Source organism: Coregonus clupeaformis, chromosome 31, assembly GCF_020615455.1.
Source record: "Coregonus clupeaformis isolate EN_2021a chromosome 31, ASM2061545v1, whole genome shotgun sequence".
NCBI lineage: Eukaryota > Metazoa > Chordata > Actinopteri > Salmoniformes > Salmonidae > Coregonus > Coregonus clupeaformis.
Window position 1 is genome coordinate 19031807 of NC_059222.1, and position 17519 is coordinate 19049325.

Below are 17519 nucleotides of genomic sequence, written 5' to 3' on the forward strand. Positions count from 1 at the left end.
CCCAAAACACAAGGCCATTACACCCGGAGTAACCCGGGACTTACTGGTAAAATGGAGGGGCTAATTGGCTATTTGGCTGTAAATGAGTTGGTGGCAAAGGTAAGAGGTTCACTAGCCTGGTTCCACATATGTTTACGCAGGATGATTCCATATTGAGTTGGCAAGAGAGCAGAAACAGACTGGCACCCAGGCTAGAGGTTCCTTCTCTGGGGGAAGACATTTTGGACCGCCATTTTGGATGTTAGTGAGTGTTCTATCACTAGCCAGCCTCAAAAAGGCAAACTGCTCACAGGGGAAGGAAATAAACCCAAATCATGGGCTTATGTGAAGCCAATGTACTGTAGTCTAATGTGTAATCGTTGAACTAATTATTAATCAATAACATTATAGTCCCATCATCTAAAGACAGCTTCCTAAATCTTGCTATTGCTATTTAAGAAATCTCTCTCTGTTTCTCTGCACATAATATAGAAAACAGCTAGCTAATGAAACAAACTCATGAATGAGAGATGGACCATTTAGGAGTACAGTGTTTACTAAGTTAATTTGAGAATGCGTCTAGCCGGACTGTTTGTTCATAATCAGAGGAGCAAATATGTATGTGGGTTGTGGTGGTTAATTATAGCTGTGTTATAGTTTATCATTTTTTAATGACTGGGATTGAAGAAACTAAAATGCATTAAATACAGTCTGATAAGAGCCCAAATGAACGCCACTACAAATGCTATTTTTCCTGCGTTCCTTCTGAGAGCAAACAAGAGCATTAGAGATTCATATAATCCTGTTTTCTGCCTTACTGCCTCTGATTTGACAATACATATACTATAAATAGGGTAATTTTCTAAGAAATTATATTTTAATTCAGCTTGTTACTGCCAGAAAGTGGACATGACACACCATTACGTTCCATTTCTTTTCTTTTCCTTTACCAACCCTTCAGTCATTGATCTCCTATGGTCTACTCAGCCACCTGGTTGTCTGTTCTCTTGGCTACCTGGGTGTCCCTGTCGCAGACACCTGTATGATTAATTTCTGTAGTCACAGAACTGGTTTGGTGTGATAATACAGTGAAGCGGAGGGCTGGATCCATCACTGCCACAGATAGGGTCCTATCAGGAGTCTCTCCTAGCCTCTGCTGGGGATGGGAAGTGGGAGGTGCAGTGAGACAGGGTGCTGTCTGTCTGATCTCTGCTGGAGATGGGAAGTGGGGGTTGCAGTGAGACAGGGTGCTGTCTGTCTGATCTCTGCTGGAGACGGGAAGTGGGGGTTGCAGTGAGACAGGGTGCTGTCTGTCTGATCTCTGGGAGGCTTTGACTAAGCATCGTCTGCTATCGGTCTCCTCCTCGCTCTCCCTTTCTCTGTTTATTTACTCACATTTTCTTTCACTGTTCACCCTGGCCTATTCCTGAGACTGTTGCTGATGCTTCTTCTGCTGCCGCTACAATGCTTTGTACCATTCATATTTTCTTCTTTGCTGTTGTCTACTGTAGTCTGTTCTGGCCTGTTGAGTGGCATCCAAGAAAAGCCCCAAACTTATCAGACCAGCACGTACCAATAACGTTCTTCACCAAAACTTCAACCTGTTGTCGAAGAGGCAGAATTGGCTGAACTCACTATTATTTTCTAAACTAGACATGTGGAGATAAATGGGAAGTGTCTTGATAAGGCATTCCTTCCACTCCCCGTCTGATAATAAAACACACACCCCCAACAAGCTGACAACGCCCACATCTTTTCAGCTGTCAACCAGCTGAAAAAACCCCACATCACTTCAGCTGACAACCAGCTGACAAACCCCACATCTCTTCAGCTGACAACCAGCTGACAAACCCCACATCTCGTCAGCTGACAACCAGCTGACAAACCCCACATCTCTTCAGCTGACAACCAGCTTACAAACCCCACATCCCTTCAGCTGACAACCAGGTCTGGAGGAAAGGAGAGAGACAAAAGGAAGTGTGTTTTTGTCACCTGTTTTTGGCCCTGGTCAAAATAAGTGCACTATATAAAGTATAGGGTGACATTTTGGAGGCAGGCTATATACTCCCCCACAGAGACCAAGACAACACAATAACAACCACAGAAAGACACACAGGAGTTGACAGGAAAGGGCTGGCGTGGAATACTAAAAGTAAGGACGTTCCACTCATAATAAAAAAAGTAAAAATAAGGTGAAATACTAAGTTTTACAAATAAGGAAAGGTGACAGCAACACTAAAATGTGGACTGCAATAACCATATTCATAAGTTAATGTACAGCATCTAAAACATAAGGTGACATTGCAATTGAAATCCTGCTTGATAAAGCCACTATATACAGTGCCTTGCAAAAGTATTCATCCCCCTTGACGTTTTTCCTATTTTGTTGCATTACAACCTATAATTTAAATGGATTTTTATTTGGATTTCATCTAATGGACATTTACAAAATAGTCCAAATTGGTGAAGTGAAATATAAAAAATAACTTGTTTAAAAAAATTCAAAATAATTAATGAATATGTATTCACCCCCTTTGCTTTGAAGCCCCTAAATAAGATCTGGTGCAACCAATTACCTTCATAAGTCACATAATTAGTTAAATAATGTCCACCTGTGTGCAATCTAAGTGTCACATGATCTCAGTATATATACACCTGTTCTGAAAGGCCCCAGAGTCTGCAACACCACTAAGCAAGGGGCACCACCAAGCAAGCGGCACCATGAAGACCAAGGAGCTCTCCAAACAGGTCAGGGACAAAGTTGTGGAGAAGTACAGATCAGGGTTGGGTTATAAAGAAATATCCGAAACTTTGAACATCCCACGAAGCACCATTAAATCCATTATTAAAAAAGGGTAAGAATATGGCACCACACCAAACCTGCCAAGAGAGGGCCGCCCACCAAAACTCACGGACTAGGCAAGGAGGGCATTAATCAGAGAGGCTACAAAGAGATCAAAGATAACCCTGAAGGAGCTGCAAAGCTCCACAGCGGAGATTGGATTATCTATCCATAGGACCACTTTAAGCCGTACACTCAAAGCTGGGCTTTACGGAAGAGTGGCCAGAAAAAAGCCATTGCTTTAAGAAAAAAATAAGCAAACACCTTTGGTGTTCGCCAAAAGTCATGTGGGAGACTCACCAAACATATGGAAGAAGGTACTCTGGCCAGATGAGACTAAAATTGAGCTTTTTGGCCATCAAGGAAAACGCTATGTCTGGCGCAAACCCAACACCTCTCATCACCCCGAGAACACCATCCCCACAGTGAAGCATGGTGGTGGCAGCATCATGCTGTGGGGATGTTTTTCATCGGCAGGGACTGGGAAACTGGTCAGAATTGAAGGAATGCTGGATGGCTCTAAATACAGGAAAATTATTGAGGGAAACCTGCTTCAGTCTTCCAGAGATTTGAGACTGCGACGGAGGTTCACCTTCCAGCAGGACAATGACCCTAAGCATACTGCTAAAGCAACACTCGAGTGGTTTAAGGGGAAACATTTAAATGTCTTGGAATGGCATAGTCAAAGCCCAGACCTCAATCCAATTGAGATTTATGTGTTATGACTTAAAGATTGCTGTACACCAGCAGAACTCATCCAACTTTAAATTTTTTTTGTCTTATTTCTTGTTTGTTTCACAAGAAAAAATATTTTGCATCTTCAAAGTGGTAGGCATGTTGTGTTAATCAAATGATACAAACCCCCAAAAAATCAATTTTATTTCCAGGTTGTAAGGCAACAAAATAGGAAAAATGCCAAGGGGGATGAATACTTTCGCAAGTTACTGTAGGTGGCTCTATGAGGTTAATGATAATGAATTCACTGTTTCTATTGCATTTATCTGTGATCTCTTACACGCACACACACACTCACACACACACACACACACACACACACACACACACACACATCCTTTCCATTCAGTAGCTCTGTCTGTAACCTCTTGTACCCGGCGGTCGTCAGTTGATTGACCCTCATCAACTAATGAGTGTCAATGAAAGCATTAAACTGTTCCAAAAGCTGAGCAATGATGAGAGGCAATGATCTGTGGGTGGTGATTGTCTTAGCTGCAGGGGGAAACGATGTGTGTGTGTGTGTGTGTGTGTGTGTGTGTGTGTGTGTGTGTGTGTGTGTGTGTGTGTGTGTGTGTGTGTGTGTGTGTGTGTGTGTGTTCAGATTGTCTTAGCTCCGAGGGAAAATGCTAGGGTCATCACATTAGCTAGCTAGCTACTTCACTCACTGTGGTACATGCCAAGGATCCCACAATGCTATAGGAATGTTTAGACAGCATGCTCTAGCATTGGGTTGAAAAGGGTCCTTTGGGACAAAACACATTAAGTACTATGTTGTTCAATAATTAATACAATGGGGATAATAAGACCATGTATTTTCTTCCCCATAACTTATTTTGTTGTGCTAAACTAGTATTGTGTGAAAATACGTACATACATTGGCTTTAGTTGATATATGATAAAAATATATTGTATAGGTGTATGCTGCTTCCAGGAATGAACGAATGCACACACACACACTCACAGGGACCAACACACACACACACTCATCAGCTTGCTCTTAGAGGCCCTTCTGCAATCCTACATTGACATTTCTGATTTTCTAAGCACATACAAATCAAATGGTATTTGTCACATGCTTCGTAAACAACAGGTGTAGACTAACAGTGAAATGCTTACTTACGGGTCCTTTTCTTATCTTAAAGATTTTTTTTTTTTAATAACATAAAAACAATATTGACACAAATAAAGAGTTTGTTCCAGTCATTGGCAGCAGAGAACTGGAAGGAATGGCGGCCAAAGGAGGTGTTGGCTTTGGGGATGACCAGTGAGATATACCTGCTGGAGCGCATACTACGGGTGGGTGTTGCTATGGTGACCAATGAGCTATGATAAGGCGGGGATTTGCCTAGCAGTGATTTATAGATGACCTGGAGACAGTGGGTTTGGCGACGAATATGTAGTGAGGGCAAGCCAACGAGAGCGTACAGGTTACAATGGTGGGTAGTATATGGGGCTTTGGTGACAAAACGGATGGCACTTTGATAGACTACATCCAATTTGCTGAGTAGAGTGTTGGAGGCTATTTTGTAAATGACATCGCCGAAGTCAAGGATCGGTAGGATAGTCAGTTTTACGAGGGCATGTTTGGCAGCATGAGTGAAGGAGGCTTTGTTGCGAAATAGGAAGCCGATTCTAGATTTAACTTTGGATTGGAGATGCTTATTGTGAGTCTGGAAGGAGAGCTTACGGTCTAACCAGACACCTAGGTATTTGTAGTTGTCCACATATTCTAAGTCAGACCCGCCGAGAGTAGTGATTCTAGTCGGGCGGGCGGGTGCAAGCAGCGTTCGATTGAAAATAACATGGCTATATATTAATATGGAGTAGATTTTTACTATTTTCTACATTGTAGAATAATAGTGAAGACATCAAAACTATGAAATAACACATATGGAATCATGTAGTAACCAAAAAAGTGTTAAACAAATCAAAATTTATTTTAGATTTTAGATTATTCAAAGTAGTCAACCTTTGCCTTGATGATAGCTTTGCACACTCTTGGCATTCTCTCAACCAGCTTAATGAGGTAGTCACCTGGAATGCATTTCAATTAACAGGTGTGCCTTCTTAAAAGTTAATTTGTGGAATTCCTTTCCTTCTTAATGCGTTTGAGCCAATCAGTTGTGTTGTGATAAGGTAGGGGTGGTATACAGAAGATAGCCCTATTTGGTAAAAGACCAAGTCCATATTATGGCAAGAACAGCTCAAATAAGCAAAGAGAAACAACAGTCCATCATTACTTTAAGACATGAAGGTCAGTCAATATGGAATATTTCAAGAACTTTGAAAGTTTCCTCAAGTGCAGTCGCAAAAACGATGAAACTGGCTCTCATGAGGACCGCCACAGGAAAGGAAGACCCAGAGTTACCTCTGCTGCAGAGGTTAAGTTCATTAGAGTTAACTGCACCTCAGATTGCAGCCCAAATAATGCTTCACAGAGTTCAAGTAACAGACACATCTCAACATCAACTGTTCAGAGGAGACTGTGTGAATCTGGCCTTCATGGTCGAATTGCTGCAAAGAAACCACCACTAAAGGACACCAATAAGAAGAAGAAACTTGCCTGGGCCAAGAAACACGAGCAATGGATATTAGACCGGTGGAAATATGTCCTTTGGTCTGGAGTCCAAATTTGAGATTTTTGGTTCCAATCGCCGTGCCTTTGTGATACGCGGTGTGGGTGAATGGATGATCTCCGCATGTGTATTTGCCACCGTAAAGCATGGAGGAGGAGGTGTTATGGTGTGGGGGTGCTTTGCTGGTGACACTGTCTGTGATGTATTTAGAATTCAAGGCACACTTAACCAGCATGGCTACCACAGCATTCTGCAGCGATACGTCATCCCATCTGGTTTGCGCTTAGTGGGACTATCATTTGTTTTTCAACAGGCTGTGTAAGGGTTATTTGACCAAGAAGGAGAGTGATGGAGTGCTGCATCAGATGACCTGGCCTCCACAATCACCCGACCTCAACCCAATTGAGATGGTTTGGAATGAGTTGGACCGCAGAGTGAAGGAAAAGCAGCCAACAAGTGCTCAGCATATGTGGGAACTCCTTAAAGAATGTTGGAAAAGCATTCTTCATGAAGCTGGTTGAGAGAATGCCAAGAGTGTGCAAAGCTGTCATCAAGGCAAAGAGTGGCTACTTTGAAGAATCTCAAATATAAAATATATTTTGATTTGTTTAACACTTTTTTGGTTAATACACGATTCCATATGTGTTATTTCATTATTCTACAATGTAGAAAATAGTAAAAATAAAGAAAAACCCTTGAATGAGTAGGTGTGTCCAAACATTTGACTGGTACTGTATATACGGAATAGAAAATAACATGGCTATATATAGGGAGTAGAAAATAACATGGCTATATATAGGGAGTAGAAAATAACATGGCTATAGATAGGGAGTAGAAAATAACATGGCTATATATAGGGAGTAGAAAATAACATGGCTATATATAGGGAGTAGAAAATAACATGGCTATAGATAGGGAGTAGAAAATAACATGGCTATTTACAGGGAGTACCAGTTCCGAGTAGATGTGCAGGGGTACGAGGTAATTGAGGTAGCAATGTACTGTACATATAGGTAGGGGTAAAGTGACTAGCAGCAATGTATGGTGAGTGTGAAAGTGTGGTCCTCTGTAGCTCAATTGGTAGAGCATGGTGCTTGTAACACCAGGGTAGTGGGTTCGATCCCCGGGACCACCCATACGTAAAAATGTATGCACACATGACTGTAAGTCGCTTTGGATAAAAGCGTCTGCTAAATGGCATATTATTATTATTATAAAGTGTGTGTTGTGAGAGTGTGTGTGGCGTCAGTATGCATGTGTATGTATGTATGTGTGAGTGTGCAAGTATGCATTTCCCGTCATTGAATGCACATTTATCTGAAGACATTGGTACGGGTTCACTTTGAAATACATTCATGTATGATTCATAGCCAATCTGGAGGAGGTTTGACAGGTGGCTTCGCATTTACAGTACATCATATATAAAACCAATACTTACAGAATAATCTACAGCTACCAGGCCATGAACTTCAAAGATTTCCCAAAAGGAACATGCATATATTTATGTATGCGTGTGTGGTGTATGCAATTTCATATGTAGGACTTTTGGGAATTTGCTGCATTTTGTTTGCATCAAAGATCAAAGCTGTGTTAGTAGTTGGGGGTTGGTGCAATGATCCTGAGGTAGTAACAGGCAGATTACTGCAATGTATTTAACCAGTGTTTATGTCTGTTTATTCACAGTTCTAACGTATTTAACAAGTTGGATAATGGCTATGAAATAGGGAGAGCAGGTAGCCTAGCGGTTAAGAGTGTTGGCCCAGTAACCGAAAGGTCGCTTGTTCGAAACCCCGAGCGGACTAGGTGAAAAATCTGTCAATGTACCCTTGAGCAAGCCACTTAACCCTAATTGCTCCTGTATGTCACTCTGGATAAGAGTGTCTGCTAAATGATTAAAATGGAAATGGAAAGGTGCGGGAAGATGAACCAAATCAGTGCTGACCTTCACTAATGTGTAATAGCACAAAGAGACAAAAAAGTTTAAGTTAAAACAAAAAGTGGACTGATGAGGTAGGAATATATGAAAGACAGGGGTTAATGCCCGGACAAAGGTAATTGGTTGGATATAAAAACAGATCTCCCCAGACACAAACACACTGATAATGCTGTAACAGATCATAATGATGACACGTGGGCTCTGGACTCGGTTATCTACATCAAGGGATTATCTTTCTGTTTCACACAAAGAGGGCCTCTTGTTGTAATGAGACAGCCATCGATTCTGTGACCATCAGCAAATTATACTCTTCAACACTTCATCACAATGGATATGACTGAGGGCTTTGCACACAAGGTCAAACCACTTTGACTAGTTCAAACAGCATGTCATCATTGATGCCATCAATGGTTGTTGAAAAAACTAATTGATTGTTTATTGAAAATTGTAATGAATTGATTTATTTGCAATGATTTCAAAGCAATTGGAGTGAAAAGGTAATGTACATACAGTTACATTACGTACCTATTCAGCTGATATCGTATTTTATGTTTCTCTTGTTTATGTGGTGTCTACTCTACAGTATGTAGTATCTGCTCATATTTACAGTCTATTCGGAATGCATTTACACCTGTCATGTGTAACACATTGCTATTCCATTAAGATTAACCGATTTGGAACAGAAAAGTAGGACAGGCGCATCAGCAGCAGTATCAAGCTCCATTTCCTTCCTGAAGGCCAATACTTCGGCTTGTGTCATGATTTAAGATAGCACCTCATACACAGATCAGAGATTAGACACAATTACAGACCATTGTCTGGTCTTCCACCGTGGATTGCATGCTGCTGCTACGGTTCACAGGCCTGGACTAATCTTAGGAGGGGGAACATTTACACCAGATCAATATTTATCAAATGGAAAATAATAATAACATTGGAATTAATCTTTTTCTGTCACTCTCTTTCTGTCTCTCTCTTTCTGGCTCTCTCAGCTGTCTCTTTCTCTCTCTCTTTCTGTCTCTCTCAGCTGTCTCTTTCTGTCTCTCTTTTTGTCTCTCTCTTTCTGTCTCTCTCTTTCTGTCTCTCTTTCTGTCTCTCTCTTTCTGTCTCTCTCTTTCTGTCTCTCTCTTTCTGTCTCTCTTTCTGTCTATCTCTTTCTGTCTCTCTCTTTCTGTCTCTCTCTGTTTGTTTCTCTCTGTTTGTCTCTTTTTCTGTCTCTCTTTCTGTCTCTTTCTGTTTGTCTCTCTCAGCTGTCTCTTTCTGTCTCTTTCTGTTTGTCTCTCTCTTTCTGTCTCTCTTTCTGTCTCTCTCTCAGCTGTCTCTTTCTGTCTCTCTCTTTCTGTCTCTCTTTCTGTCTCTCTCTCAGCTGTCTCTTTCTGTCTCTCTCTTTCTGTCTCTCTCAGCTGTTTCTTTCTATCTCTCTCTGTTTGTCTCTCTTTCTGTCTCTCTCTGTTTGTCTCTCTTTCTGTCTCTCTCTGTTTGTCTCTATTTCTGTCTCTCTCTTTCTGTCTCTTTCTGTCTCTCTTTCTGTCTCTCTCCTTCTGTCTCTTTCTGTCTCTATCAGCTGTCTCTTTCTGTCTCTCTTTCTGTCTCTCTCTTTCTGTCTCTCTCTTTCTGTCTCTCTCTCAGCTGTCTCTTTCTGTCTCTCCCTGTCTGTCTCTCTCTTTCTGTCTCTTTCTGTCTCTCCCTGTTTGTCTCTCTCTTTCTGTCTCTTTCTGTCTCTCTCAGCTGTCTCTTTCTGTCTCTCTTTCTGTCTCTCTCTTTCTGTCTCTCTCTTTCTGTCTCTCTCTTTCTGTCTCTCTCAGCTGTCTCTTTCTGTCTCTCTCTGTTTGTTTCTCTCTGTTTGTCTCTCTCGCTGTCTCTTTCTGTCTCTCTCTTTCTGTCTCTCTCCGTTTGTTTCTCTCTTTCTGTCTCTCTCTTTCTGTCTCTCTCTGTTTGTCTCTCTCTGTTTGTTTCGCTCTTTCTGTCTCTCTCTTTCTGTCTCTCTTTCTTTCTCTCTCTTTCTGTCTCTCTCTTTCTGTCTCTCTGTTTGTTTCTCTCTTTCTGTCTCTCTATGTTTGTCTCTCTCTTTCTGTCTCTCTTTCTGTCTCTCTCTTTCTGTCTCTCTCTTTCTGTCTCTCTCTGTTTGTCTCTCTCTTTCTCTCTCTGTCTGTCTCTCTCTTTCTGTCTCTCTCTTTCTGTCTCTCTCTGTTTGTCTCTCTCTTTGTTTCTCTCTGTCTCTCTCTTTCTGTCTCTCTTTCTGTCTCTCTCTTTCTGTCTCTCTCTGTTTGTCTCTCTCTTTCTCTGTCTGTCTCTCTCTTTCTGTCTCTCTCTTTCTGTCTCTCTCTGTCTGTCTCTCTCTGTTTGTTTATCTTTTTCTGTCTCTCTCTTTCTGTCTCTCTCTTTCTGTCTCTCTCTGTTTGCCTCTCTCTGTTTCTCTCTTTCTGTCTCTCTCGCTGTCTCTTTCTGTCTCTCTCTTTCTGTCTCTGTTTCTCTCTCTCTGTTTGTTTCTCTCTTTCTGTCTCTCTCTTTCTGTCTCTCTCTGTTTGTTTCTCTCTTTCTGTCTCTCTTTCTGTCTCTCTCTTTCTGTCTCTCTCTGTTTGTCTCTCTCTTTCTGTCTCTCTTTCTGTCTCTCTCTTTCTGTCTCTCTCTGTTTGTCTCTCTCTTTCTCTCTCTGTCTGTCTCTCTCTCTCTCTCTCTCTCTCTCTCTCTAGCTTTCCCTTACAGTCACAAACTTGCACTGAGCTCTATGAAAACGGGCAGGCAGGCAGGGGGAGGGATGGAGAGAGGCTGTGTCTATTTTAGATTCCCACTCATTGTGCCTATATGCATTTCCTAGAAACTGGGCCATAATTTGCTATTGTGGGGGTACGTGAGTCTCGAAAGCCTTGAATGCAATAGAATGCAAAATATCTTCCCAAAAAGCTAATTTGCTTTTGGATAGCATTAATGCATTCCCCTCTGTGGCATAATTGCACACGAAGGACAGTGAGACAATTAGCCAATGAGCCGAGCTCGCGTTCCACCCAATACCCAATCAGAGAGAGGAGTCAAGGCTTGGGCTCTACCTAATATCCAATCAGAGGGATCCAGGAACTTGACTGCGCCTGTATTGCTTATGTTGTGTAGACTACTTGGTCCAGTTTACAATATTCTTCATTCCTAGATTTGTTTTGATTGCACAGTATTGCACTTGCTTGTTTCTCAAAAGGGACGTTTTGATTAATTATTAATTAGTTATGCCAACACACCGCTTTGAACAAGTCAGCAGTATAATATCTAATATGAAAGCAGCCCCCACAGCTGAGTATCAACCCACTGTGAACACTTCTGGGCAATTGAGAATTGAAGCAAAAATCCTGAAAGGTTGTGATGTGAATTAAATGACCGCCCATTCTCTTGTTATTATGTCTTTGGATGTCAGCCAGCTAGTTTGTGAGGCAGACCCCTTTCTCTGACTCCTTGACTCTTTTGGTCTATGGCTGATCAAGCATTAGCCAGACACCTCCTTCAAGCCCAGTGCACATATACCCAAGGGGTGAACTCTAAGCCCATGCCCTGGTCCATCAATTTAGCATGAAAGCGATTCAATGTTCACTGCTCCACCAAAATCACTCTCTTTTATCCCAAGACATGCAATCACTTCATAGCATCAGAATTGCACAACAATTTAAACGACAACTGACTTGGTTTTCATTGGCCTCTCCTCTTTTTTTATTTCTCTTTTATTTGTTCTTTTGAGCATGGAGGCAGAAAATGCCCCCTGGGCTGTGCCCTACACAGCATAATGTGTGTTTCTTCACTACAACAGCCCTTGATGAGGCCACCCAACATAGTGCTGTCTCTCCTTGGCCAGACACACACAAAAGCAAATTTAGAGAGGTAGGAGCCAGTCACCCCTATCCTCCCCTATACACAGTGACCTAAATGAGTCCTTGCCATACAGTCTAGTCTGCATGTCTGCACACAATCCAGCTTCTAATAGAACCAGTATTGTTAGAATTGTTATAGCCAATCAAAAGCAATACGCTTCCCTGTTCAAAGACAATTTCTTTAGATGAAAATAAACAAACATACCGTCCAGCCACAATCGTGACTTTGAACACATTGCTGCAAACTAGCATAAAGGACTTATTGTGTGAGAGTGACCCAATGTTCTCAGAAATAAACATAACTGTATGTACATAATAATTATTGTGAATGATGGATTTTTCGCAAATATCTCTTTGTTATTATTCATTTTCAACCATTTCTCAAAACAATAAATTGCACGATGAAAATGTACATGCATGTGTTCATTTACACACAAATGAATATGACTGGATTATAAATAATACTTCATTTCTCTGTGTCTCCAGAACAAGAGTTTATTAATTCACTCTATTGCAATGTTTTCTCTGTCATGTTTCTAGATGTAATATGTCATATTTGATTGCAGCATATGCCTAGCAGTGTCATAGCATGCATTGGCATAAACAGTGATGCTGTGTTAATCTGGTGGTGGAGTACCCTGCTAGACACGTGATTCACCCTCTGTTATAGAGGTCAGATGCATCATCGAACAGCTAAAAGCACATAACACAACTCATAATATTCATAATATTAGGACAGTTATGAGAACATCCATATTATGTGCATTGTTGGGTAAGCATGTAATGTACACTGAGTGAACAAAACATTAGGAACACCGGCTCTTTCCATGACATATTCCAGATTTTGTTGTGTTACAGCCTGAATTCAACTTTTTTTTTTTTATGTTCTCACCCATCTACACACAATACCTCATAATGACAAAGTCAAAACATGTTTTTAGAAATGTTTGCAAATGTATTGAAAATGAAATACAGACATATCTAATTTACATAAGTATTCACACCCTGAATCAATACTTTGTAGAAGCACCTTTGGCAGTGATTACAGCTGTGAGTCTTTCAGGGTAAGTCTCTAAGAGCTTTCTACACCATTATTATTTTAAAATGTCTTCAAACTCTGTCAAAATGGTTGTTGTTCATTGCTAGGCAACTATTTTCAGGTCTTGCCAAATATTTTCAAGTATATCTAAGTCAAAACTGTAACTCGGCCACTCTTCTTGGTAAGCCTTGTGTTTTAGGTTATTGTCCTGTTGAAAGGTGAATTCATCTCCTAGTGTCTGGTGGAAAGCAGACTGAACCAGGTTTTCCTCTAGGATTTTGCCTGTGCTTAGCTCCATTCAGTTTCTTTTTTATCCTGAAAAACGTCCCAGTCCTTAACGATTACAAGTATACCCATAGAATGATGCAGCCACCACTATGCTTGAAAATATGGAGAGTGGTATTCAGCAATGTGTTGTATTGGATTTGCCCCAAACATAAGACTTTGTATTCAGGACAAAAAGTTAATTGATTTGCCAAATTTCTCGGCAGTATTACTTTAGTGCCTTGTTGCAAACAGGATGCATGTTTTGGAATATTTTTATCTGTACAGGCTTTCTTCTTTTCACTCTGTCAATTACGTTAGTATTGCGGAGTAACTACAATGTTGTTGATCTATCCTCAGTTTTCTCCTATCACAGCCATTAAACTCTGTAACTGTTTTAAAGTCACCATTGGCCTCATGGTGAAATCAATGAGCGGTTTCCTTCCTCTACGGCAACTGAGTTAGGAAGGATGCCTGTATCTTTGGAGTGAATACTTTCTGAAGGTGAATCCAGGGAAAAGCTATGATCCCTTATTTATGTCATTTGTTAAATCCACTTCAATCAGTGTAGATGAATTGGAGGAGATAGGTTAAAGAATGATTTTTAAACCTTGAGACAATTGAGACATGGATTGTGTATGTGCCATTCAGAGGGTGAATGGGCAAGACTTTGAACAGGCTATGGTAGTAAGTTCCAAGCGCACCGGTTTGTGTCAAGAACTGTAACACTGCTGTGTTTTTCACGCTCAATAGTTTCCCGTGTATATCAAAAATGGTCCACCACCAAAAGGACATCTAGCCAACTTGACACAACTGTGGGAAACATTGGAGTCAACAAGGGCCAGCATCCCTGTGCAACGCTTTCGACCCCTCTGAGGGTTAAAGGGGGTGCAACTCAATAATAGGAAGGTGTTCCTAATGTTTTGTACACTCAGTGTATGTCAAATGCATGCAGAGACTTTTCAAACGGCTTGAGGTCATGATGAGACATACATTCCAGAGAAGAAATGAAATAATGTATGCCGCAGATAACCACAAAATGAGTCAAATATGTTAGTGCTTTTCTTGCAAACTTGCAAAGTATATATTTTCTTAAATTCTGAGCTCTCCTACCTGCTGAGGTTCCCGTGGTGTCGTCTGCTTCACCCTCCTACTGGACGCCGTCGTCGTGGTGATCTCCATAATGGAGGTGGACGTCTCCGACCGGTTGGCTGTGTTGGCACTGGACTGTGGCGTGATGGACGAGGGTGACTCCCCCACCAGCCTCACGCTGCCCTGGATGCGGATGTTACGATCTCCTTCCGTGGCCATGTTGAACACCTTCAGTCCGTTATAGTAGAGGCCTGAGAGCTGGCCCTGAAACGGGCGACTCCTGTCCCGGTCCCAGCCACCTATCTGTATGGTGGTCTGGCTGTTGAAGATAGTGAGCTGCCGACCTGCCGGAAAACAACGTTATATATATACGAGAATGAATGTTGGATGGAACGCGGACAGACTCTGCCGCCGCAAACTCCCTACTTGTACTTTGAGTCACAACAGAAATAAAAAATAAAAGAATGATGAAAAATTATCGCGCATAAGAAAAATACAGATTATTTGCCCAGTCGGCTAATGAGTCGCGATAAATTACCCGTTGCTAGAGGCAAGCCTTTCATGGTAATTTATTGCGGTTAGAATGATGGGATGCCTATGGAACAACGCAGATTCAAAGGGAGAAAGAATAAAGAAAAACATTTACAGTTGTTGTAAATTAATGCACTGTAGCTTTGCTAAAAGGACAATCAAGTCAATTTAACTGCAGGGAGGACATTAATCTTGGCAGGCGTGTGAATCTTGTCATATTACTTGACAGCAATGGGCTAAACTGCAATTGATTTATTCCTTGAAATAACAGGACAATCTTGGAAGTGTAAGCTTTTACTTCATATGTAAAGGAAATAAAAAAGGGACAGAGAAATTGTCTGTGGAGAAAATAGACCTGACAGATGTGTCATCCTATAGTGTCCAATTATCCTCTTTGAAAAGCTTCACACTTTTATTCCTTTTTAAACACTTACCGCTTTTACCATTTAACGTTTTGTTTCATTATGCGAATGAAAAAACTTTGCCAAGGTAAAAAATTATTCCTTTTACTTTCATCATCATCATCACCATCATCATCATCTCAAGACCGCCTTTTAGCAAGAAGTGAACACAACTTAAAACTTACACATGATATGAAAAATGAGGCACATAACAAAAGAGTCATTGGTGACAGTAAAATAACTAAAAAACTGAACCAGAAAACATAAAAATGAAAAATAATCATGGCACATACTAGTTGGGAGATACAACTTGGTTTTTAGAAACATACAAAAAGGCATGCACTCATATCTTTTATGTTTTATGATACATTTCCTTGATCTTCATTCCCTATACATATTTACAATATATGTTAAAGGGACTCAATTTCTTTATGCCAATTAATATTGCACTCTATTTATCATTTAACATTTCTAGCAGTTTAATCAGTATGATCCATTATAAATCAAGCACATACATGTATGTGTATCAAAAATAACACTACAAATATCAACTGAATGGATAATTTAACTGGACCTTTTTTTAGTTGATCATTTAGGTATTTACATCAAATAACAACAATGCTATAATAATTTATATGCATTTTAACAGTGTTGATATTACTTCAGGAAATAGTTAGATTTATGTTTACAGTCCCTTTAACCTGAAGCTGACAGACGTATTAAACAGTTGACATCTCTAAAAAGAAGAATACATTATTATATGCAAAAGTGTGCAATGTTACTAGCTAGCTACATTTAACTGTTTTAAATCATTTAGTTTTATTTAAGTTTTACTGAACATTTATTTTTTTTAAGGTTTATTGGTTACAAAAAGTATTACTGGGTTATGTTCAAATTATTTTATTTGAAGTTTTAATCAATGTTTTTACCTTTGTCGAGTAGCCATTCGTCAACTACTCGACCAAGTCGATATGGGATTCGCTGTCTAGCAATCGCCAGGCGTTCGTTATCATTGTTGCCTTTAAAGTTTAAAGAGACATTTCAGTGGTTAAAGTCTGTAAAGTCAAAGGTTAAATGTTAATACTTAATCATTGAGCTATAACAACTGCCACAAAGTTTTAAATATGTTTTGGACGTTTAAAAAAAAAAAAACAGTTACCTACAACATTTCATCGACCCAACTTCACTTACTCAAATCATTTAATTTTAATTTTAGCCAACAAATTATTCCTATATTAATTGAGAATTAGCACGCTGAAGTTTCAACTAGGTTAAGAAAGTTATGTTACTGTATAAGCCAAAACCAAATCACAAATTTAAACATTTTCATAACATACGTCTTGCCAAAATGATTTCCAAAAACACATTTTCTTTCTTTTCTTTCTTTCTTTTTGGCAGACTTTTTAGCTAGTTATACATTCTCAGAATTTAACGTTTGTGAAAAACATTCAACCTTTTGCACACAGTTTATGGTTTAGAGTAGAAAACAAAGTATATATACATATACATATATATATATATATAACATATCCCCATTTAAACAAGTTAAACAATTACTAGGTAACAATAAGCTAACAAAACATCAGCAATCTACATAGACATTTCAAGAATCAAAGACACAACATATTTAGGTGTTAAAATAGGTGCACACATACTGGAACACTAATCAAATAGCAGTGAAGGCTTTGACAATGGCTACAGTAAGAGTCCGAGTTATTACTAAGTTATGTAATGGAAGTAGTTTAATGAGACCAAACTTTGCACTGCCCTTTGGATGCGTACCAAATAGCACCCTGTTCCCTATAAAGTGCACTACATTCAGGTCAAATGTAGTGCACTATGTAGGTAATAGGGTGGTATTTGGGACAGCCTTTTTCAAGACCAATCACCTCTCCAGAAAGAGAAAATTGTGACCCGCTCCAATCTTCAGGTAGATTGACAATGTTTTGTCACATCAGCCGCATTAATTCTGTTTGGGCAGGTAAGGGTTCAGGGGACAAACAGTAGTTTGGTGTGGAGTGTGTAGCAAGAATGAACAGCAGCATCAGTGATTGGAGAAGGGATGGGGATGGGGATGGGGAGAGAGATAAAGAGAGATAGAGAGAGATAGAGAGAGACAGAGAGAGAGAGAGAGACAGAGACAGAGACATAGACAGAGACAGAGACAGAGACAGAGACAGAGACAGAGACAGAGTAAGAGACAGACAGACAGACAGAGATATGGATAGAGATGGATATGAGAGAGAGAGAGAGAGAGAGAGAGAGAGAGAGAG

The 17519-nt window shown here is 40.2% G+C and overlaps 1 protein-coding gene across 13 annotated transcripts in view; it reads right to left on the reverse strand.

Moving 5' to 3' along the window:
• Window positions 1–17519, reverse strand: part of LOC121547681 (neurexin-1a) — a 558882-nt gene that overhangs the window by 58749 nt on the left and 482614 nt on the right. For 9 of the 13 annotated variants that reach the window (XM_041859069.2, XM_041859068.2, XM_041859067.2 and 6 more), the window contains 2 exons: window positions 16176–16265; window positions 14336–14658 (listed from right to left, as the gene is read on the reverse strand). In XM_041859069.2, coding sequence (XP_041715003.2) covers window positions 14336–14658; window positions 16176–16265 — 413 coding nt within the window. The remainder of the gene's footprint in view (window positions 1–14335; window positions 14659–16175; window positions 16266–17519) is intronic. The other 4 variants (XM_041859073.2, XM_041859072.2, XM_041859071.2 and 1 more) reach the window with 1 other exon arrangement.